The sequence below is a fragment of the Metarhizium brunneum genome, chromosome 4 (assembly GCF_013426205.1).
Source record: "Metarhizium brunneum chromosome 4, complete sequence".
Lineage (NCBI taxonomy): Eukaryota > Fungi > Ascomycota > Sordariomycetes > Hypocreales > Clavicipitaceae > Metarhizium > Metarhizium brunneum.
Window position 1 is genome coordinate 3,628,150 of NC_089425.1, and position 23,225 is coordinate 3,651,374.

General features: G+C 51.8%; 9 protein-coding genes across 9 annotated transcripts; 5 read left to right on the top strand and 4 right to left on the bottom strand.

Moving 5' to 3' along the window:
• Window positions 1-444: 444 nt before the first annotated feature.
• BUD2 (Inhibitory regulator protein BUD2/CLA2) lies at window positions 445-4,257 on the top strand (the record flags this gene model as incomplete). Its single annotated transcript, XM_014689834.2, has 1 exon — window positions 445-4,257. One exon carries the CDS (start codon window positions 445-447, stop codon window positions 4,255-4,257), a length of 3,813 nt encoding a protein of 1,270 aa, XP_014545320.2.
• A 520-nt stretch (window positions 4,258-4,777) lies between these two features.
• Window positions 4,778-6,030, bottom strand: CPR6 (Peptidyl-prolyl cis-trans isomerase D; the record flags this gene model as incomplete). The annotated part of the gene is made up of 3 exons (XM_014689833.1): window positions 4,778-5,538; window positions 5,611-5,737; window positions 5,806-6,030. 3 exons carry the CDS (start codon window positions 6,028-6,030, stop codon window positions 4,778-4,780), a joined length of 1,113 nt encoding a protein of 370 aa, XP_014545319.1.
• Window positions 6,031-7,127: 1,097 nt separating this feature from the next.
• DTD1 (D-aminoacyl-tRNA deacylase) lies at window positions 7,128-7,878 on the bottom strand (the record flags this gene model as incomplete). Its single annotated transcript, XM_014689832.1, has 5 exons — window positions 7,128-7,178; window positions 7,242-7,435; window positions 7,507-7,549; window positions 7,629-7,807; window positions 7,872-7,878. The coding sequence occupies 5 exons, from the start codon at window positions 7,876-7,878 to the stop codon at window positions 7,128-7,130; spliced, it is 474 nt and encodes a 157-aa protein (XP_014545318.1).
• An 896-nt stretch (window positions 7,879-8,774) lies between these two features.
• Window positions 8,775-10,840, top strand: not3 (General negative regulator of transcription subunit 3; the record flags this gene model as incomplete). The annotated part of the gene is made up of 4 exons (XM_066131078.1): window positions 8,775-9,029; window positions 9,112-10,135; window positions 10,197-10,704; window positions 10,780-10,840. The coding sequence occupies 4 exons, from the start codon at window positions 8,775-8,777 to the stop codon at window positions 10,838-10,840; spliced, it is 1,848 nt and encodes a 615-aa protein (XP_065987185.1).
• A 3,569-nt stretch (window positions 10,841-14,409) lies between these two features.
• Window positions 14,410-15,069, top strand: G6M90_00g077890 (uncharacterized protein; the record flags this gene model as incomplete). The annotated part of the gene is made up of 2 exons (XM_014689830.1): window positions 14,410-14,612; window positions 14,664-15,069. 2 exons carry the CDS (start codon window positions 14,410-14,412, stop codon window positions 15,067-15,069), a joined length of 609 nt encoding a protein of 202 aa, XP_014545316.1.
• A 1,085-nt stretch (window positions 15,070-16,154) lies between these two features.
• G6M90_00g077900 (uncharacterized protein) lies at window positions 16,155-17,375 on the bottom strand (the record flags this gene model as incomplete). Its single annotated transcript, XM_014689829.2, has 1 exon — window positions 16,155-17,375. The coding sequence occupies one exon, from the start codon at window positions 17,373-17,375 to the stop codon at window positions 16,155-16,157; it is 1,221 nt and encodes a 406-aa protein (XP_014545315.2).
• Window positions 17,376-17,432: 57 nt separating this feature from the next.
• G6M90_00g077910 (uncharacterized protein) lies at window positions 17,433-18,284 on the bottom strand (the record flags this gene model as incomplete). Its single annotated transcript, XM_014689828.1, has 2 exons — window positions 17,433-18,132; window positions 18,208-18,284. 2 exons carry the CDS (start codon window positions 18,282-18,284, stop codon window positions 17,433-17,435), a joined length of 777 nt encoding a protein of 258 aa, XP_014545314.1.
• Window positions 18,285-18,617: 333 nt separating this feature from the next.
• On the top strand, window positions 18,618-20,427 carry G6M90_00g077920 (uncharacterized protein; the record flags this gene model as incomplete). Its single annotated transcript, XM_014689827.1, has 3 exons — window positions 18,618-18,674; window positions 18,735-19,247; window positions 19,306-20,427. 3 exons carry the CDS (start codon window positions 18,618-18,620, stop codon window positions 20,425-20,427), a joined length of 1,692 nt encoding a protein of 563 aa, XP_014545313.1.
• Window positions 20,428-20,959: 532 nt separating this feature from the next.
• Window positions 20,960-21,659, top strand: G6M90_00g077930 (uncharacterized protein; the record flags this gene model as incomplete). Its single annotated transcript, XM_014689826.1, has 2 exons — window positions 20,960-21,181; window positions 21,234-21,659. The coding sequence occupies 2 exons, from the start codon at window positions 20,960-20,962 to the stop codon at window positions 21,657-21,659; spliced, it is 648 nt and encodes a 215-aa protein (XP_014545312.1).
• Between the last annotated feature and the right edge of the window lie 1,566 nt (window positions 21,660-23,225).

Sequence of the window (23,225 nt, forward strand, 5' to 3'; positions counted from 1 at the left end):
CGTATACAACCTGAACTCTCCGCCATATAACCGCCGTCGCTGCCTCTTACGGTGGGAGCCCTCGTCGCCTATACGGACCACGCATCGTCATTCTGTCGCATAGAATGGCTGCTCGTTGCTGACCGTGGCTATACAAAAGCACAACGTTCAGAATCACCAGGCGCGGGGCAAAGGGCTTGACCCGTTACTCAACAGTCAACAAGCTCGCTTCCCACTCTTGGGCTTGTTGTCGGGGTTGCTGCTGCTCTCACGGGAATACAATCGCCGTGGCGCACATCAGTAACTCCTGTTTCACATGCTTCCGCGATTCCGAGGATTGCAAACGTATCGGGAACAAAAGAAAAGGGCGCACCCTTGAAGAGATTCGCGAAGTAGAATCAAAAGGGTTCCACGAGCTCTCAATGTAGCATCAACCGTCGATCGGAATCAGGAAATGGCATAGTAATGTCATCAACAGATATGGAAAGACAAAAACCACCCCCTACCGACGCCGGTAGCGACTCTGGAGACAAGCAGCCATCGCAGATCCGGGACACTCTCCAGAGTCCCAAGCAACCTACTGTCCCACCTCCTTCGCCGCCAGTAGATGCGGCGCCCGATGCGGCCGATTTGAATCCTTCTGCTGCGGCGGTGGCCGCCGCGTCATCTCTGCGCGCGGCATTCAAGCCGGAAACAAGCAGTGGCATGCGCTCTGCAACTCCAGACAACTCATCAGATGGCCGCCGGCTTGGCGCAGGTGCACTTGACAGCTCGGCACTGGAAATGTCTCGCGATATGCAGCATGTTTCTCCCTTGACTGTTCCAAGAAGCGCCAGTCGGCGACAGGGCATAGTGTTGTTTAGTGACAACCTTGACGACAATTCCTACGACGGGGCCGATTCTGCAGCATCCCCTCTGTCGTTGCAAGCTGGCACCCAGCAAGGGGCTCAACTCCAGCTACAGCAGAGACACCCCAGTGCGCCAATACGACCTCGAACGAGGACATTGGATGCAGCCATGCTAATGCCGCAGCGAACGCCAACGGTAATTGATCAAAGACATAGGGTTGGTAGTGTCAGCTCATCTGGGTCACAGCCACTCCTCGATGACCAACGTTCCCCAGTTCCTGCAAATGAGTCTGTCGGCTACTCATCGACAAATGTTTCCCGGCTCCAGGAGCCGGCTACGCCTCAAACACCGTCAAAGCCCAAGGAAAAGAGGTCTGGCAAGCGACTATTAAAACGACAAGCATCTCGACCTTCTTCACCAGTCCCCACCCCTTCTCCTTCTGTTGACTCATTTCCACTGCCTATTCATGTCTCTGAACCCACCAAGTTGATCATGTTGATGAAAACACTTGGTGGCCGAATGCGGGGCGAAATTGAGTATCAAACGGAGGGTGATCACGGTGTTTGGCATACCGGTATTGCCTATATTGATGACGAAAAGGGGTGCCTCATGTACAATTCGGGTCAGGCAGGGCCGTTCTTCGCCACCCTCATTTCCGACCTCCGTAACTGTATCGTTCTTCCCACTAACCATCCTGATGATGGGAAGGATTGCCTCAAGCTCCTTGCCACGAGCCCTACAGCTGAAATATATTTGCGACCTGTAGTTCCCGAAGAGTGGAATTTGTGGCTTGCTGCATTCTTATGCTGGCAGCAAACAAGACCTTTGGCACCAAGAGTGCAGAATGGTGCTGGGAACAACATCCCCGCCGGCATTGCTGGACCGCCCATCCACAAGACAGGAACGCCAGCAGAAGGTTCCAAAGCTGCAACTATTATCAAAGTTGGAACTATTTTGCTGTGGGATAAGGGCTCTACAGGTTCCGCCAACGACCTAGTCCAGCGATCATCCACCAGAGGTGCCCTATCACCAGGCGCAACATGGAGGAGGATATCTAGCATTCTCCAAGACAACGGTGAACTGAAATTGCTCCTAGAAAACGATATCTCGCCTCTCTGTGTCATACAACTGTCACAGCTGTCAAGATGTGCCATTCAGCAACTTGACCACACGGTGCTGGACGAGGAGTTTTGTCTGGCAGTTTTCCCAATATACTCTAGCACGGCGACGAAACTATCCATATTCAGGCCTGTTTACTTGGCTCTGGACAATCGTGTACAGTTCGAGGTGTGGTTCGTATTGCTTCGGGCGTTCGCAGTGCCAGAGTTATATACGTTGGATGCCAACGATCAAGACTCCATCCGGGAAGTGGCCGATTTGGAGGAAAGAGCCTGTGAAGAGACATTCCGAATAGAGAAGACTATTGGTGTAAGAGTAACAGAAGCAAAAGTCAAAGCCCGGCCTGCCGGTCTGGAAGCGCATGTATATGAAAAGCCTTTCAGAGCCGGTCAAGATCCTTTGGTTGGTAATTATGTCGCCGAAGTAATTTTAGACGGCGAAGTCAGGGCGAGAACCACGACGAAGCTGGCAACCAAGAACCCATACTGGAGAGAAGACTGCGAGTTTGTCGACTTGCCGCATACCGTACAGGAGGTCTCTGTTGTCTTGAAGCGGATTGATGGCACTCCTGATACGGCATCGACGGGATCTGGAGCAGTGCAGCCTGGGCCGAACCAGGAATCTTTGTACGGAACTGTGCACATTGCCCTGGATAAACTTCAACGAGGCAAGGATCATGAGGATTGGCTGCAGATCATAGATGACAAGCAACAGCCGATTGGTTCCATGTTGATTAAAATTTCCCATGCGGAACAAATCGCACTACTTGCCGTCGAGTATGAACCACTATCCGAAATCCTTCATCGATTCACGTCGGGTTTGACGACGATGATATCAGCATCCTTACCCGGTCAGTTGCGCCGCCTATCCGAGAGCTTCCTCAATATATTCCAAGCGTCTGGCCATGCGGCTGACTGGCTCATGGCGCTGGTCGAGGACGAAATTGACGGCATCGGAAATGCCACGTCCATGAAAAAATTTCGATTCAGCAACCGTTTGAAGTCTAATGAGTCGATCGAGTCCCCCAGTGAGAGGGAGCTGATCGTGAGAGACATGAGCAAGTCACTTGCTGGCGAAGCCAATCTGCTGTTTCGCGGGAATACCCTACTCACACAATCCCTTGAGTTTCATATGCGGCGCTTGGGCATGGAATACCTGGAAGAGGTGTTGCAGGAAAAGATTGCTGAGATCAATGAGTTGAATCCCGACTGTGAGGTTGATACTAGTAGGCTGTCCAATTGCAGTGGTACAGACATCGACCAGAGGTGGAATCGACTGATACAATATACTATGGAAGTGTGGCACTGCATTGCAGAATCGGCGCACTCCTTGCCAAGTGAGCTATGGCACATTTTGAAGTATATTCGGGCTGTTGCTGAGGACCGCTACGGCGATTTCCTTCGAACGGTTTCCTATACTGCCGTGTCCGGTTTCTTGTTCCTTCGCTTCATTTGCCCTGCAATCTTGTCACCTAAACTCTTTGGTCTGCTGCGAGACCACCCCCAGCCGCGGGCTCAGCGAACATTGACCTTGATCGCAAAGGTGCTGCAAAAGATGTCCAACATGTCTACCTTTGGCAAACGCGAAGAATGGATGGAGCCCATGAACAGGTTTCTGACTACCCAGCGCCCCGTATTCCGCGACTACATTGACCAAGTATGCGGCATCCCCGCCGAAAGCGGCAGTGTAAAAAGTGTTCCGGCTGCCTACAGCACGCCCATCACTATACTAGGTCGCTTGGGCTCTGCAGCCAAGGAAGGATTCCCCAGTTTACCATATCTAATTGACCATGCCCGCAGCTTCGCTAGCCTGGTTCGCATATGGGTAGATTCACGGCCCGAAAACGTCAAGAAGGGCCAAGCAGACGGCGAGCTCCTCATCTTCAACGAGTTATGCACCGGCCTACAGAAACGCGCCGATGCTTGCTTAGCCCAAGTTGAGCGTACACGCGCAGCAAACGCAGCATCTCGCGGCGTGGCCGAACAACTTGCCGAGTCGCTCGAACAGGCCACTCTTATAGAATCTCTCAGCGTCCCCTACTCCCTACCATCCTCGTCAGGCGATGACCGGCCACCGGGTAGTTCAGGTAGCGACGGCGGCGACGAAAGCGGATCCCGCCGCAAAAGCAAAGAATGGCGTCGTGGTAGAGACGGCCTCGAGTACAGAAAGGCGGGTGGGCTACGCCAAGTGAGCGGCATGGGAAGTGCCACCAAAAGCAGCAAGAACGGCAAAGTGGGCAGAACCATATTGAACGGCATCATGAGGATCGGGGGACGGGCAGAGAGCCCCGATGCAAAGGGTTCCAGATGACCCTTGTATTTGAGTCATGATGATTGCTAACCATTTTCTTTATTTCACCCTTTTTCTTTACAATGTCGAGCTAGCATTGCTCGGACATGCATTTTGGGTAGGTGGCCAGCGTTGTGTTGAAGGAGGCAAAGGAGGGAGTACCGGCGTGGTACATAGGAAATATATCATTCGACAAACACTTACTCCGTAATCTTAGAGGTGATGGGCTAATGATTAGAATAATATGTGGTCTGTGTATGATTAGCGGGAGATATGTCTACCAAAATACCGCTCATTTAAATATCATTTACAAACGGGCTTCAATGTTTTGCCAGAACACAGCAGCATGGCTGGGCGCTCGGATTTTATACAAGTGCATCAATTATTTTGTATCCCGGTGTCAAATTCGCCAGCACATGCTTTCAAACGTCAATATGTCAAAGAGTTGGCCTCAATTGTATTTTACTTTTATGTATGTCCCAGAAGTACATCTCAGAAGAGTTTCTCGTCATCATTTACAAAATCTATACACTACCGCCCCTCACGAGAAGAATTTCTTAAATGCAGCCTTCTCCTTCGCCGCTCTCGCGGTAGCCTTGGTCTTGACAGAGGCAAGTTCCTTGGCGACCATGGCATCATTGGGGGCCAAGTTGCTTGCCTCTTCGAGATCCTTGAGAGCAGCCTCCTCGTCCTTGGCGCGTACGTGAGCCACACCACGACGATACAAAGCCTTGGCACGGTCAGCGTCAGAGGCACCGGGCACGTTGAGGGCAGAGGTGGCGTGGCGGATAGCGTCGTCCCAGGATTCGAGCTTGACGCTGAGCAGAGCCGAGTTGTTGTTCAGCGAGAATCGGAGAGCGTCAAGGCTTTGCTTGGTGGAGGCGGGTTCGTTGTCCAGGTCCGGGTCCTCGTTGAGGTACCGGAGGCCCTTTTCGTACTTTTCTATGGCTACGTTGAGGCTGCCGGCCTTGAAGGCCTTGTTTCCAAAGTCCTTGCAGTCAGTGGCGATCTTGAGAATGGTCTTGGCGTCGAGTTCGGTATTGCAGTCCTCGGGGTAATCCTCGTGGGGATCGCCCATGGCATCAGGCTGCTTGACATCGGCTTTCTGAGCCTCCTCGCCGGTAAGTTCACCGCAGTCGGCAATGAGGGCCTCCTTGACGGGCTTGTCACCGGACTCCGTCTTGAGGTTCTCGATCTGGCGAACAAGAGATTTCCCGTTCAAAACTTCACCAAACACAACATGCTTGCCGTCAAGGTGGGGAGTAGGGACGGTGGTAATGAAGAACTGGGAACCATTGGTATCTGCCCTTGGTTACTATCACAAGCCGACCAGTGGAGTGGCAAAAGCAACTGTGGGATTCGAATAGAACGTACTGGGACCAGCATTGGCCATGGAGAGGAGGAAGGGTTTCTCATGCTTCAGAGGGAAGGCTTCGTCTTCAAATTTGCTGCCGTAGATAGACTCGCCCCCAGTGCCGTCGCCAGCAGTAAAGTCACCACCCTATCAGAATTAGCACACTCATGGACACATGAGGCACTCGAAGTCATGTGTCAAGGGAGCATTCTTACCTGAATCATGAACTGCTTAATCACTCGGTGAAAGGCGGAGCCCTTGTAGTGCAGGGGCTTCCCAGACTTGCCGTTGCCCTTCTCACCTGTGCAGAGACACCTGAAGTTCTCAACCGTCTTGGGAACCAAGTCGGAATAAAGTTCCATTGTAATGCGGCCGGCAGCTTTGCCGCCAATGGAAATGTCAAAAAAGACACGAGGTCTGGCGGAGGCTTCAGTAGTCATGGCGAATGGTTTGGTGGGCGAGTGCCTCCGAGTAGACTGGGAAGATGATTTGGAACTGAGAGAGAGGACCAGACAAAGCTATCTCTGGTCTCGAGGCGACTCTTGGAAGAAAATCCAGAAGAAAGAAATAGCACCAGTGGCAATTGGAGCCTTTGAGGCACACACGATTCGGCTGGAAATGAGTGTCAGCACGCGTGTTCAAATGGAAAGCAATGCTGACCTTTGAATATGCGGGGTTATCTTAGGTCGCAGGATTGAGTAGAGCTGCGAGCTCGGGGGCCTTAAATGGTGCGCGGCCGCGTGCTTGAGTAGGCTGGCCCTCGGAACCAAACGCAATGTTGCCGAGAAAAGAGGCAAGGGGCACTTTTGGTGGATTCAGATACTGCGAGGGATACGGCGGCGTGTAGACGAGAAACGGCTTGCCTCGACGTGCGTGGAATAGAAGGGCGAGAGTGTCGTCAGGCGGCGAAGGGTACGCGCGAAGTTGTGAAACCAACGAGGAGAGAAGGCGGCAACTTACAGAGGAGGGTGTGGCAGATGACCTGGCCGGACGTCAAGGAAGAATCGAGACGGGATAAATCACAGACGCCGATTGAGGTCAGTGACGCAAGGCGGATTGCCGGGCTCTTGAAGGGAATCAAGTGAGATCTCGTTGTACCGGATTCGAGCTTCGTTGGTGTGGAGGTGGATTCGAGATAACAAGGCCTTAAAATCCGCTGGTGGGGTTGCATTGACCTTGCCAGTTGGAGCTGTGGAAGTTTCTAGCTGACTTGCCGTGCACGGAATGCACCATTACCATTGACCAGTGCACGTCAACGCCATCGCGAGCAATGGGCAGATACATGCACGTGTGGACGAAAGCGATGGCCTTGTCTAATTTTACACATACTACATTCTAATCATGCCGCTATTTTTGTGTCGCCATCCAGCCTGTTCTATTCATGCCCAAATCCTACTTGCCCGACTATTCGTCCTCGTACAACCGTAGACAAAGGGCTCCCGGCCAATGGTGATGCCACTCATGTATATTTTCTATACATTTGTATCTTATAGCATGCTTTTGGCCTCGATATCACTGGCTCTGACGGACAAGCCTCTCATTCCGACTTGTCATTGTTTTGACTGCCCGCTTGCAATTCCAGAGTAACCTGTTCAAGTGTTAGTTGCATCTGTAGGCAGTCATCACACGGACAGACAAAAGAGCCACATACCGGGCCATCATTGACTAATGCCACTTCCATCATGGCTTGGAATCTGCCGTCCTTGACCCTCTCCGCGTCGTATCCCGCCTTCACTTGGTCGACAAAGTAGTGGTATAGCCGCTGTGCGTCTTCCGGTGCCGCAGCGCCGTGGAAGTCGGGCTTGGTTCCCTTTTTCGTGCGCGCGAGGAGAGTGAATTGCGAGACTGGGCATGAGCATCAGAACCCAGTCATGTAAGCAAGCTTCCCTCCTCTCGGCATCTGCAGAGCTACGTACCGCATAGCACTTCTCCGTTAATGTCCGTAACGCTCTTCTTCCACTATGAAGCCAGTCAGCAACAACATAAAAATAGAGCACTGGTACGGCATGGTAACACAAAAGTCGATAATGCTACTTACCCTTCCTCCATTGTCATCATCCCAAAGTTTCATCTTGATGACCTTGTTGGCAATCTGCTGTGCCTCCTTTTCTGAGTCACCGGGCGCCACGGCTGCGAAAACGAGCACCCCACGCCCAATCGACGAAATGACCTCCTTGTCCACCGTCACAGACGCAGACAGGACCCGTTGAATGATAGCTGTACGGAAAAATTACATTAGAGAAGCAGGTTTAGCACTGGGTTGTGGAATATACTTACGTACCTTTCATGATGTCTATGGTGGGGGTGCGCCAAATAAATAGCTGTAACCAGTAGGAGCTAGATAAAACTCGACAAAAAGCACGAAACAAAATTCGCAAAATTGTATCAAAAAGCGTCACAAAATTACCACCCAGCCGTAAAACCCAGGCCACCCATCTGCAATGCTGATATGGATAGCACTTAAAAAGAGTGCAACTGACCAGTTTTTGGTGTGAGTGATGTGCTTGGTTCCAACCACTAATGATTCGAAGGCGCAGCCTATCATTAGTTGATCCATTGGCTAGTCCAATCCAGAGTGCCATGTCATGTGAGATAGCTAATGTATCCGACTAGCATCTAGTTTGCGACCGCGGGTACTCATAGATAGTGCTCCCCGAAGCACACTGCTATTTAATTGCCGTAAAATTTAATTCAAGGCCTGAAATTATTGTTCTTTTATTTATCCAAGTAGTTTTCATAAAGCAAATGCCAAAAAACCGATTTCATGTCTATTGTTTATTAACCATTGGCCGTTGAAAAATTGCTGGTCGCTAACATCAATACGTACGTAAGGACAAGTCACCGCTAGTCAGCCACACGGCTGTGACCTCTCCTTCCAATCTCTAAACCCGTCACGTCAATTCAGATCCAACTTCCACTGCATTACGCCGGGCGAACGACCACTTCTACAGCCAGTTCATAGGCAGAAAGCATCAGTAACAACTTAACAACGCCGCACCGACGCTCGAGGGCATCTTCTTCCACCTACGCGACGTGTGCATCCGAAGCTCCACGTAGCTGACTTTTTTCACTACGCTGGGGGTAACCATAAGGCGACGCTCAAACCAATCCCAAGCCCAAAAATCACCACGATCGGGCAAAGAGCGCGGGGCTCGGGGCTCGGAGGCTCCTCACTGTCGAAACAATGGCGGCGAGGAAATTACAGCAGGAAGTCGACAAGTGCTTCAAAAAGGTGGCCGAGGGGGTCGCCGAATTTGAAGCAATCTACGACAAGATCGAGCAGTCGAACAACCCAGCGCAGAAGGAAAAGCTCGAGGACAACCTCAAGCGCGAAATCAAGAAGCTCCAGCGGTTGCGGGATCAGATCAAAACATGGGCAGCGAGCAACGATATCAAGGACAAGGCTCCTTTATTAGAGCACCGCAAACTCATCGAGACGGTTGGTGCCCAACGATGTACCATTGTGACACAAGCACACCTTTGATCAATAAAAAAACTAACCTCGCACGCCAATGTTTTAGCAAATGGAAAAGTTTAAAGCGGTCGAGAAGGCTATGAAAACCAAGGCTTACTCCAAAGAAGGGCTATCGGCAGCGGCTAAGCTGGATCCAAAGGAACAGGCAAAGGTTGAAGCCGGCGAATTTTTGAGCAATATGGTTGACGACTTGGAACAACAAATTGAATCCCTAGAGGCCGAAAGCGAATCCATACAGGCGACGATGAAAAAAGGCAAGGGCCAGTCTGCCAAGGCTGAACGAATGGCCGAGATCGACAGAGTAATAGAAAGGCATAAATGGCACCAAGGAAAGCTGGAGCTGATTCGAAGGTCTTTGGAGAACGGTGCTGTTGAGACAGAACAGGTAAATGAAATGGAGGAGAACATTCGATACTATGTCTCGGATAATATGAATGACGACTTCATGGAAGACGAGGGTATATACGACGAGTTGGATCTGGAGGACGAAGAAGGCACGTATGGTATGGTCCAGGAGAACGAAAAGAGTTCATCTCAGGATGCGCAATCCGTTCAAGACGAGATTATGCCCGAGCCCGAACTGTCGTCAAAACCTTCGAGAAAAGCACCCAAAGAGATCGAGGCCTCGGCGCGGAAAGCCTCATCGCAAACCAGGTCCCCTTTGCCGGCACTCGCTACATTGCATACTCCCTTATCTTCAACAAGCACTGGTGGTGTTGCGAATCCGTCAATGAAGCCAGCTGCTGCGCCTGCAAGACCAGCTGGAGAGGGTCTTAAGTACGCGTCTGCCGCCGCTGCCGCTGCCGCAAGCGATAAGGGCAATGTAGGCATTGCACCGTTGCCGCCACCGCCAGGATCCAGCATGGGGATATCACCTCTGCCTCCAGTCCAGCCAAGAACAAGTGCGACAAATTCTCCAGCTATTGCTCCGGCACAGCCAGCAACAGGCTCCGAATCGAAAGCCCCGGCTCCGCCAGCCGAGCCCGAGATTTCCATCATGACGAGGCCATCCAAGAAGAAGGGTACAGGGAAACAGCCTGCTGTTGCCCAGCACGCAGAAGGCTCAACAGGTAAGATCTGGTTATATGTTTGCCCGCCTTGTTCTTAGTGCTAACTGAAGGTCAATCATAGTGCAGACGAATGGGGCCACCAATGGCATAAAGCCGATTGTGGAGGAACCAGAGGAGTCCATTTATCACTTGCCTTCGTCATTGCAAGATCTAGTCGATTCTTATGAAGCATCGAAAAAACGGCCGCTGCACCCTTCTGCTCAGTCTACGTTGCGACTGATGGCGGCCAGCCAGGCGGCATTACCAGACGTGGTAGATGCCGACGTCCCTCGGAATTACCGACCCGATGTTCCGATGCCTCAAACAGGCTCTGGTTTTCCTCGTGAACCGCTGCCCATCTTTGACGACCCTCGTCTTTACGGGAGGATAGACCCTGACACTCTGTTCTACGTCTTCTACTATAAGCAGGGAACTGCTCAGCAGTATCTCGCCGCTAAAGCACTCAAGGATCAAAGCTGGAGATTCCACAAGCAATATCAGACGTGGTTCCAGCGGCATGAAGAGCCCAAGAATATTACGGAGGAGTTTGAGCAGGGCACATATCGCTTCTTCGACTATGAAAGCACTTGGTATGTGTCTCCTATACCCAACAATATCATGTTCGTGTCGCGGTCGGGTTCGGGGTCGACTAACATCGCGAGCAGGATGAACCGCAGAAAGGCAGACTTTAAGTTTGCTTACAAATTCCTCGAGGACGAGGTGTAATGTCGGCAGCGTATCGTCGCATCCCAATTCCAATTGCCGCTTGTATCTTGATTATAGTGTTTGATCCCGTTTTCTCTCGGCTCGGTGTTCTAGAGACAATTGATGTAGTGGTAGGCTACACTGGGTTAGGGGATATAGTGTTTGCTATTATTTTTTTGGTCAATTGATGAACCAGGGCTGGTTCTTGATCAGACGGATTTGGGTGCTTGTTGTGCCGCGCAGTGACTCTATCATGCTGTGTCAACTATGGACTTATCACGGTGGCACGGATAGGTATACAACGTGCGTCAGGAGGCCGCTGTGTAAGCTGACGAGACACAAGTGAGGGTGATTTAAATAGCAGCCTGGATCGGCAGAAGTATCAACTTAGGCGCCACGGCACTGTGATCGGCAAAAGAGGGAAGCTCGCGCTGAAATAATCGCACAGACTAAACGTAAATCCCGAGAATGTATACAGTAATAGTTCCTCCGAGCAACCTGACTCACATGGGCCAAGCATTTTTGTGGCGTAAAATGCTTGTACGAATGCCTCAGTAGGCAAGTTCAGGGTAGATGGGGATGGGGCTGGGTTGTGTAATGTGGACGCGCAGCCATCTCCGCAAGGTTGGGTGTGGCAGAGGGGACCGGACAAAACCACAACTCGGGGCAAGAGCACATCCAGACCAGAGTGCTCCTTCCTTCCTCTCTAATTAGAGCAGGCAAGAGCAGGCAAGATCAGAGCAGGCACGGCGGGTTTGCTGTCGTCAGCCGGTGCTGACTTCCTTGCTTGGCAGCAGGTGCCTATCAATCAATTGGCTCACGTGCACAATCCGCACCGGACGGTTCACCTGCGAACACATGATTGCAAGGAGCCTTGCGATAAACGACATGGTTTGCATCATCTACCGTTAATGGTCCCAATAATCTCCTCGTCTCCGCCAAAAAGCCCCTGTGGTCATCTAAACGACACTTTCCACGGCTGACGCCGACAAGACCCAGGGCTGCGGCTCTGCGAGGTCTTGGGGGGTGAGCTGCGACGGTCGCACCGATGGCGTCGGCCCATTTGGCGACCGCATTGGCCAGGCACATCGCCAGGCTCACTGATTTCTCTTCAGGATATACTCGTACGGAGCATGCAGATTGGTACCTAGGTAGGTAGCCCGTCCGGGTTTGGCACCCCCCCTCTCAATGCCTCATCCATGTCCTTGCCCATGTGTGCTACTTGGTAGACATACCACGGCAGTGGCTGACTATGCAGAGAAACGCAATGTACGGGGTACCAACACGTCGACTGGGAGCCGTGTCGTCGATCATAGTCGCCGTTCTGAGAGGGAATGAGACCAAAAATGGACCCCACGAAATGGCTTCGAAGCACTACGGATTTGCGCCAGCCTTCGTTCATGGCCGTAACTAGTCCCCTTTCAACTCGTCTACCTCGTTAAAACTACATTTTGGTGAGGACTGCGTTTGTTTCACACAGACCGCCGTATCCAAACCCACTACAACAGCCGCGCTCAACATTCTTGTGGACATGACCTGCATAGATCGATCCACTGTTCCCAAGCGGCAGAGGAACAATGACGACAGCAGAGCCTTGCACAAGATCACACTGTCGCACTCAAACAAGCTACGGCCTGTTTTACGCTGCGGGTGGTGGTAGTCGGGAGATGAGAAGAGGCCGCGTACAGAGAGAGGCCTGTCGACAGGTCTATGGCATATTATCACGGTGCTCAAGGCGGCGATATCACTCCATAAGCGGAAACCTTATCAGAGCAGGCACTGTTCAGTGTTTGTCGTCTTCCTCCTAGAGCCTACTGTACCCGCCGTTTCCCACCCACTCTAGATAGCTTCTGACAAGTCACTGACCGTCTCAAACCTGCCAGCTATGCTCACACAATTCTGCTATCAATCTGGAGGGGGGTTCGCTTTTGTCACCCTCCAAGTTCACTCATCAACTGTCTGGCTCGGAAACTCCGCCTTGGCACTGGGAATTACCTACTGTTAGGTACCCATGTAGTCGCTTGTGCTGCACTGCTTGCCCGAACCGTTGGCTGAACATTACGCCTACCTACCAAGGTAGGCCGCCAGCGGTCACCTCCTCGGGATAGAGAGCTTTGGTACAAACACGGGTCTTGTTTATGCCTGTACTGATCCTTCACCAGACAACGAAGTGATTGATTTGGTTACATGGACAACGTGGTGTTCCCAGAGCCGGGAAACTCGTGTTGAAGGTCTCTTGGTCGGACGGGATCTCCGCAGTTCATTTCCGACTCTTCTCTCAGTGATGCACGCCTGCCAATGGTTTATCATGGTCGGAAAAGCGGCTGTCAAACACTCCCCATATCTTGGTCGTGGACGGCCCTCGGTTCGTCAGCCCTAAGATGACCCGTAAGGCTAACAGCGTTGGCCCCAGCCGTTTATTGGCCCACCAGCCCATGCGCTCTCGTCTCGGGGCTGCAGCCATGTTTCCTTTGGACGATTCCGAATCGAGAGCATTGCTGCATCTTGTCGTCAAGTATTGACCAGTATCTGGGCTGGCTTAGCCTCACTCTTGAAGGGGCCCTGGCCCTGCCTTTGCATCCCAAGCATCCTTGCACTGGACCACGCAGCCACGCTCTCCTGCCCTATCACCCTAACTGGCTCCTCCAGACGGCAGCCTAGAAGTCTGCCAGCGGGAGCTCTTACACCCTTTCTGCTCTGGTCAACTTGGGATGCTGTTCTGTGGTTTGTGTCGTGGCATTGCGTCTCCGCACCAGGACAGAGCGTTTGACTCACATGGAAACCATAAGACGGGATCCATATTGCTCACATCATTTTCGAATCTCGTCTCCATCGACATGGCCTGTTGGCCTCTGACCCTGATTCCCACTCGGCCGGGTCACAGCCTTAAATGTCCCCTTGTTCATCATGCCCGTCCACATCATATCTACATACTCCGTACATACATACATAGACATCCCCTGAACAGGGTTCCACATTCTAGAAAGCCCTTGCTTTCCTTTGACGCTTCGCTTTGGCTCTTCTACCCTCGCAGAATTGTTGTTACTTAAGCCCATTGTGTCCTTTTCATTGATCACTTTAACCATCCGTCGTTGGTCAGCCCTAGGAAGTCCCTTCCCCCTTTTGAACAAAGCGCAGATTTAAAAGTGAACTCGGAGAACTCTTACTCTTACATTGGAACTCTTCAGTCCTTCTCCTCTCTAGATTGGTAACGCAAGGGCGATTTGTTGTTCATAAGTTCAGTTTAAATCTCTCGAGACAGCCTGGTATCGACGGATTGCTGTTCTCCGAATAGTTATTCCGTCGACAACTCCGTCTCGTGACCGAGTATATTCTTTACACCAGGAAACAGAGACAGCACCATCGTGTACAGTAAAGTCGACCGGGCGTCTCTAGGATCATTCGAGATGGATACTGCTCAGGGCTTAAATATTCAACACTTGGAATATTCATTTGGGCAATATTATGATACGAGTTCGCCATACATGCCGCAGAGCGAGGTTTCATCACGGGCAACGCAACAGTCTGACCAAGCGGATTCTTTATCACGTACCTGTCGCTCCGAAAGCGGGAGTGTCTATGATTCTCCGATGTCTGTGTCGCCGATGCTCAACGGATTGCATCCTAGTTTCCAGAGTCCATCGTCAACAGGAAGTTTTCCTAGCCCCAATCACCATCAGTTGAGCCCGTCCTCGGCCGTAACGGCATTATATTACTCTTCCCCTAATCTGGATATCGACCGAGACACTCCTTCTCCGCGACCGTCACCCGAAGACCGAGGATCCAAACCATCGTGCGTCATATCTCTGGTCCTCGATTCCAGTCCTAAATGCTAACTGTACAGATCACAAAGCGGCCGTGACTACCCCGTCTGTTGCCTATATCCGGGGTGTAACGCCAAACCCTTCAAACGCAGAGCAGACCTAGACCGCCACTACAAGCACCGACACGCCTCAGAGTCACAAAAGGTCTCGTTCAACTGCGACTACCCACGGTGCTCTCGCCGTCGCGATCCGTTCCATCGATTAGACCACTTCCGCGATCATCTTCGTGAATTCCACAAGGAAGACATTGAGAAGCGCGGCGGCTCCATCAACGAGGAGTGGCTGGAAGACCGACGAGTCTCATCAACCTGGTGGCGATGCTCAAAGTGCCTCAAGAGAATCTATATTGACCAAGACGGCTACGAGTGCCCCCACTGCAAGACTACGTGTCAACCGAAGCGTAAGGAGGCTCGTCGCAGAAGCTAATGGCGCCCATTATCTCGTTCTTTTGCGGATACACTTTTGCGCGCTGCTTTCATCAATAATTGGCCTGCCCTGGTTTGCAACCTCGATGAGGCTGGCTTGATCGCTTTGAGCGGCTCGAATGTGACCATCAAAATTGCTGGCCAGTTTTGTGTCACACAACCCCCTCCAATAAAATAGATACCAATGTATATACGTCGCGAGGCAGCCTGGGGCTCCGCCATGGTGCACAAGTAGGAATAAGAGAAGGTCTACGAATAAATGAGCACGACGTATACATACAATACATAAATATACTGCACAATCTCCGCCGCAAAAATGTGACTCAATGGCCATATTCACCCGTCTTCTTCAAGGTAGGCGTCCAAACGCATCGTGATAGAATGCACTTCCTGAGTCGACTTCTCACCAGACGTATCAAGTCATGAATCACCGATATACACATGGCACCAACAAAAACCGAGACAAAAGACCATCTGACATGCCTGGTGGTGTGCCACCAAGACACACTCCCACCAGTAGACACTGCCGAGTCAAGGCACCCCTCTAGGCACCTTTTTTACACTTACCGAAACCAGGCTTGCATCAAGCATCGTGGGGACTGGTTTGCCGGAACCCAGGGACCGGCCACCTCGCGTTCAATCGCAGTTGTCCCGTTTGCCAGCGTGATGCACACCGCCACCACAGCGGAAAAAAAAAAGAAGATGTTTCCCTGGATCTCATGCGATGTGGACCGCGCCCGAAGGTTTGGGAAGGGGCAAGGAACATTGAAGTCTTCTAGAAGGTTAGGGGGGCGGTGTTGTGGGGCGCATGGGCAGGCTAGCATGTCGGGGCTGTGCTTGTTCGCACCAGCCTTGTCAGGCATTCAGGCATGACACGAACTGGACTGATCTACTGGATGGACCTGAGGCAGATCGGAACTGATAATGATTGAGTTTATGCTGCGAGGACGCTATGATATGATAGATCATGTGGATGCGGTCCGCTCCGGTGGATAACGCTGTGATTTCATCAATTTCCCTTCCCTCCCCTCTCCCCCCCTGACCTGGCATCCATGCAACTGGGGGAAGCACAGTGACACGACGAAATCACTCGATTGGATCCTGGTCGTGATTTGGCAATGCCCGAATATCAGGGCGATTCGACGTTCGTTTTCGCGCACGGCTGGTCAACAATTGCGCTGCATACATTGGCGCATGCTGTGTCTCGGAGGAGGATAGCTTGCCGACGAAGGGTTGGGGCTGGCGGTATACGACGTCGGGTTTGGATATAGCCGGTTTTAGCGGTGGATGGTGGGTGTCGGCCGATGGAGATTTTCGTTTGGTGGATGATGGATGGATGAGATATGGCTTGGTGTTTGGTGTTTTGGGGGCCGATGACAGGTATTGTGCTGCGTGGGTGGCCATTGGGTCTGGGATGCTTGGTCTGGAACTCTCGAGAGGATTTCGGCATGTTGTTTCGATGCCGGCAATGTCTTGTGTCAGACGCGGGTGAGCTGGCAGGTTGCTGAGGATAGTACTGCCTTGATTGCGATGCTGTTTGTATGTGTTGGATTCTTGTAGGATGTCCACGAGGTCTTGTGTGTTGAGCCTGCTAGGTAGTGCTATGGACAGGAGGTTGTCGTCTGTCAAGCTACTGGAGGGGGAGGGGTGGCATATCGATGCTGAAGAGCCGCATGCTGCTAATGTTTTCGGATAGGGTTGCTCATTTGCGGAGAGGAAATACGGATACCTTGTTCCTGCATGGACGAGCTCGCCGTCTGCGTCCAATCCTCTTGGGGCCACTGCAGGTACTTGAGGATCATGGACTGTATATGGGGGATTCATATACCTTAGTTCAGCGTTGCGCTGCTCAGGACGCTTTCCGCACTTGGGCGAATTCCGAGGTAGGCTAATACAAGAATTATCATATCCATAGTTGAATCCGTCAACACTTCGCCCAATGTCGAGAGATGGAAACATGTCTAATGTGCACTGGCTGCCGTTCTGCGCTCTCACACTAGACACCGATTCTGGAAGAGGAGATTTTTCATGGAGAAGGTTTGATATATTAACCGACCGCTGTGGGCGTGGGTGGTATAGTGACTGGGGAGTGCCGTCGTCGCGAGGTAATGAACTGGTTGTGCTGCAGGATTGATCCGACCACCACAAATGCTGCAGACTCCTGGAGCCGCTAGACCGGTTGCTCAGGCTGGATGAATGAGCCGGCACAGATAGTTCTGCAATAGCTGGTCGGTTGTGGTAGCTGCCAAGTCTTCCGGATAATAGAGCTTTGCCTACACCTTGTCTTTGAGATGCTTGTGAAGACATAGTGGATGGCTGGTATTGAGAACCTTTGAGGCTCCTGAGGGAGTTGCCATCCTGACTCTATCTGAAATTCTGACTCCCAACGCAGACCCGAATGTCGCCAGCTTTCGACTTGGTAGATGTTACCCTGGCTGCTTCAAAATTAACAGCTTTGCGTGGGTTTCGCCGTAAACTACCGTGTTGCATCTTTGTAGGCTGCGGGTAATCTATGGTAAGGGATTTCTGAAGGGATATTCCCGTCCAGTCGTCTTTTCTCAGCAGTCTCTGCTTCTTGGCTTTGATATCGGCAGCACCAGTGGGTACATTGACCTCGTTTGCATTGCGCGGCGAAAGAGCCCTCTCCTGCTGTGCCGGCGAGTTGATAGCGGGAGTTATTCGCGGTGATGGGCTCGCCGTTGAACCATTCCGAGGCCTCTTCTGAGCTGAATGCCGTCTTGTCCTATCACGTTCTTGGGTCAGGGTTTCTGCGGTGTTTCGCCGATCTTCTATGTCAAAGGTCACAGCGGCTTGGCTCTGATGACGACGTGCAACCTCTGTTGATTTGGCTTCTGCAGCATGCCGCATCCGAGCTTTGGCAAAAAACTCTTGTTGCCGCGACAGCTCCTCGTCCCTTCTCCTATTCTTCGGGGCCCGGGCACGCGCTCCTTCTGTCCAGTTCATGCTCTTAAAGATGGAGATGATACAACTCAGACTCTCCACATAGAAGCTGAGAGTCAGGTTGACGAGGCATGATGATGGCGTGTAGTCCGCTTGTGATGCACTGCGAATGTTTGCACCATGACTGGCCTAAGACCCTTTTGTCCTCGATGACTCTGCGCTGTGGTCTGAGCAGCACTTGAAGGCAGGAGCGACCTGGGCGGGTGCCAGATTAACAGGCTGCCGCTTCGCTTCGTCGATAGAGCCACGCGGCATTATGAATCAAGTTGACTCGGCGCGATAAGCATTAAATTTCGTTCACGAGCCAAGCCTGTGTTTTTTTCAATGTCGACATTCTGTTGTCGTCGATCCTGGAGCAGACTAGCTCCACATGCACCTGTGAGTGCTTGCTGACGTCGCTGCGTGCCGCGAATACCAGTGAGCAGGCCAAGCTGTGGCCACCTATCCGGATCCGGCCTCCTCAACTGTCGGCAGCTTCATTCCCCATCCATAACTTTAAGGCAATCATCCTCCTGCACCGACCTTTGAACTCGAGAAGCTATATTTCGCGCACAGAATTGATTCCCGGCACGACGATTAGCATTCAAAATGGCCGACGCAGAGGAAAAGGCGCGCCAGGAAAAGATCGCCGCAGCGAGAAAGCGCGTAAGCATACTGGTCCTCTGCTCCGGCTCCGGCTCCCATAGCTTCTAATTGCGCGTATAGGTCGAACAAATGAAGAAGAAGAAGGGCAAAAAGACTGCCAAGAAAGACGACGCCAAAGAAGAAGACGAGGTCCCCGAAACCGCGTCGCCAAATGCTGAAGAGCAGGCTGAATCGTCCGAACTGCCTTCCGCAGATCCGGCCGAAGATAAGGGAGGGGAAGCCGCCGCAGGCAACGACAAGGCGGTTGAAGACGAAAATGCAGACGACCAATCACCGTCGGAAACTCCATCGCTGGCACAACAGTCCAAGATGAGATCAACATCGTTCCGTGCCGGTGCGGCTGGAACCACTTCTCCAGTCCCTTTCAGCCCCGATGGTGACACCGCGCCAGAGATTTACAGAAAGCAGGTCGCTCGCATCGAGGAGCTGGAGAAGGAGAATAGGAAACTATCCAAAGAGTTCTCAGATTCGGAAAAACGATGGAAGAAGGCGGAGGATGAGCTCGCTGAGCTCCGTGAAGCCGATGGTGATTCTTCAGCGAAGGGCAAAGCGAATAATGAAACGGAGCAGTTGGTGAGTGGGCTGCCTCAACGAGGGGCGGGCATCATATGAGGCTGACAGACTGATACAGAAAAGCGAAGTTGCTTCACTTCAACGACAAAACACGCAATTGCAGCAACAAGTCTCGAGAGGCTCGGGCCATGGCCATCGGCCCTCGGTTTCTATTGCTACCCCCCCTTCAGAGCTGCAGGCCGAACTCGACGCGAAGAAATCCACCATCGAGTCCATGGAAATTGAAATCTCCACTTTGAAAGCTCGGGTGCAGCGACAAGAAACTGGCGCCGAAACAGAAAAAGAACAAGTAAATGCGCTTGAAGAAAAGCTTGCTCGGGCCGAAGCAGCCGCAGGCAAGGCACAGCGAGAATTGCAGGATGTGAAACGCAATCTCGAGAGAACAACGGATAAAGCAGTCCGCGAGGGCAGTGAACGTTCAAGTGCAGAGGTCAAAGTAAAGACGCTTGAACACGAGCTGGAGGAAGCAACAAAGGCCAAGTCTGACATGGAGGTCAAGATTGACGCGTTGGAGAAGAAGGTGGCCACACTGACCACCATCCACAAGGAGCAGGACTCCAGGTCCCAAGCCTTGCGAAAGGACAAGGAGCGTGCCGAAAAGGAAGCAAAGGACCTGAAAGCCAAGGTGGAGAAGCTGGAGAGCGAAAATCTGAAACTTCGCAGCCGCAAGTCGGCAGACGGCGGTGGCGGACTTGATGACGAGGGCGTGGACGAGCTTGAGAACGAGGAACGATTACGACTCGAAAAGAAGATTCGAAGCCTTGAACACGAAGTGCACGAACTGCGAAGCGGGGCATGGATCGAGAAACGCCGGGAAATGGAGGCCACCAACACCGGATTCCATGACGTGGACCTTTCCGGAGGCTCGATGGGACACTCGTCACAAAGAAAACACTCGACTAGTGGTTTCGGTGAGTTCTTGACCAACGGGCTCAACGCCTTAGCTGGTGGTGGTGTTGGAGGAGCAGGAGCAAGTGCTGAACACGAGCTGATGGATGACGACGACTTTGACTTTGACGAGGATGCCTTCCGCAAGGCCCAAGAGGAGGAGTCAAAACAGCGACTGGAGAGGATCAAAGAGATCAAGCGAACTTTGAAGCACTGGGAGGGCTGGAGGCTAGACATTGTCGACATTAGGAGGGGTGGGGGCGAGGGTATCGGTGACATTTTCGACGTGTAGAGGACATGAACTCCTTTTGTACGATTTGGCAACAAAAGACGAACAATGGAAAGGACGGGTTAAAGGCGTCTGGCCAGGGAGCTTGGGATGGCTCATGTGGACATGTCGATGCGGCTATGGGTAAGCACAGCTCGAGCATATTCGATTTTGGGGATCCCGTGGCGTGGAATTGCATCATTTCGGACCGACATGATGGATGAACAAGGCGGACACTGAAGCTGGGTTGGTTGTGTGCTATTCTTGGTGTGTTTAGGGATATGCAGGCCGTGTTACACCCATCTTTGAGCTGCTTGGAACGCGTTGTGAACATGCTCAACACTCTGACGTGCCGTATTGCGTGGAATATCGAGTTCAGTATCCCATGGAGCAAGAATTTATCTATATAAGACGTCGCTCATTCCGTGAAAGTGCTCTAATTTCTTTCCTCATCTTCATCGACTTCAACAGCTTCAACTGTTGACCTTCAACAGCTTCAACAGCTTCAACATCTTCAACTGTTGACCTTCAACACCTTCATTTCAAGCACTATGCCATGCCGAAGCAGAAAGGCCAGCAGAGTCAGCCAGCCGCTGTCCAACGCCGTCCTGCACCGCCCCTTTCCGCCGAGGGCCCGCCAACTCCGGTGCTAGATTCGGTCCCTCAGTGCATCATCTTCGGCGGCGAGAATCAAGTGGGAAAGTTACCTGTTAGGTTATTCGATGGGCGAGATTGGACGTGTAGGGAGGCAATGAAGCCATGCGACTTTCTTCCAAAGGTTTGTCAAGGCGGACATCCCTGAGCATGAAGTGTATACTGATGAATTCTAGGAAAATGTTACATCCTGCCTTTACCTTGGGAAGAATGTTGACCTTCCCGCTGCTTTGGTGTTTTTCGAATACGTCCAACTTCCACAGATTACCAACAAAGAGGGCGGGAGCGAACGCGTCTTCAAACTGACCGCGGCAAAGGCGTTTCCGGAGCGGCCATTCGGCATCGAAGTAGATATTAACGCCATGTCCCAGCTGCAAGTAATCGCATGGAATTTTCAGATGTTGGATCTTGCAGCTTGTGCTAAGGGCTGGATCGAGAAAAAGTATTACTCACCGGCATCGCTTCCAGTGGCATCCGGCACTTCATCGCAAAAGCCAGCGGCTGGCGGAAAGCCCGAGCAGTCCAGCAATGTTGAGCAGCCCGATGATGACGAGGAGTCCGACGATGACGACAAAACAGTAATTTTCTCCCCAGCAAGTTAAGTTGCTGGAAATGGCTGATCTTAAGGAAATGGCCAAATGAGCGGACACGGAGATTGCGTCAATTGAAGCAACGTCCAACCGAGCATAAGAAGAAACACGTGTGAGGGTAGCTACAGGTGGTCAGCTCTACAACCAACAATGCCGGACACGACGACGAGATCGAGGGCAGAAGCGCCAGCAATGGCATCTGCAACTGCGCGCGGACAAGCGCCCAAGGATGGACTATTAGGATTTGACGACGGGTTGGATACAATGCGCAAATTTTCATCAATTGTCAACCGATGTTTTTCTTTTTCTTTTTTCTTCACCAGTCAGTCTCTACCGGACTAGTTACGCACTCTCTACTGAAATTGACAACGAGGCATTCCCATCATAATCTTGCCAGATTTGTGAACAGCTTGATGAGCAGTCGAGAAGACAACAAGGCCAAACAGTGACCCATGTACTTTGTATAACTAGGGAATACCAACTAAAGATGTGATGATTGCAACATGACGCGGGGAAGCAAAAGGGACAGGGGCGTGGGTTTCATGCCATGACGGTAAGCTTGTTTCTCTTTGTGCAATCTTGGCCATGGACACGTTCAACTGGTTGGCACCGACAGCATTTCGTCTGCCTTTGTAGGTGAAGTGTTTTCTGGATTCAGCGACAGGGGATATTTGCATCTCGTTACGTCTTGCCCGTCCCTGCCTCTGCAATATCGACGTAGCTCATCGTCTGGACCTTGGGGAAAAGTGCGCTCGAGATCACTCACGAGAATGGATGCAGGCTGCAATGTCCTTAAACGCAAACACATGGCCCAGCTCCTCGAAACATGAGGCGCTACTTGGTGCCGGCGAGCAAAAAGTGGCTGAGAGGTTACAGGGCTGCAGAAGAAAGAGCGCCTGTCATTTCCTTTGAACGAGGATTTGTCAAAGAGTGAACAGACATGAAAGATTGAACAATGGAGGAACTTCTGGTGTGTTGGGTGTGTCGCATGTACATCGGAGGTATTTGCTGCTTATTCAGCCATCTTAGTATGATCTTACCATGTTCCTTTCATGATGGTTCCTTTGAATTACTTGCTTCCATTGAGAAAGTGTAATCTAACCTGGGCTTTTGTTTGTCCTGTGGGTATCTTTTAACAATTTTGCATCGGCTTGGCGCGTGGCATACAAGTTCTACTCTGTACAGTGATACTTGAGTTCTACTCAGTAGTAAGGTCCGCTGTGTCGGGAAACGTTGGCTGCCACGGGCGGTATCGATACCAGCGAGTCTCAAATTTCACCGGCAATCTTAAATTTCTCCGGTTCTTATCTGGCTGGGAAACACTCTAGTTCGCACTTCCTAACGTGATATAAGTTCCCACAGTGCTCCCTTGGCTGCCGGCGCCGGAGTCACTCACAGTAGCCGAGAATTTCGCTTCCCGCATGTCCGGCTCGGACAAACCTTTGTTCAGATCCGCACATGTGGCCCGTACCACTGATCGGGGCCTTGCTATCGGTGACAGCGACACAATCCAATCCCCGCCTGGACTTTTACATTGCTGGCGACACCCGGTCGCAAGGATATCCGCTCTCAAAGGGC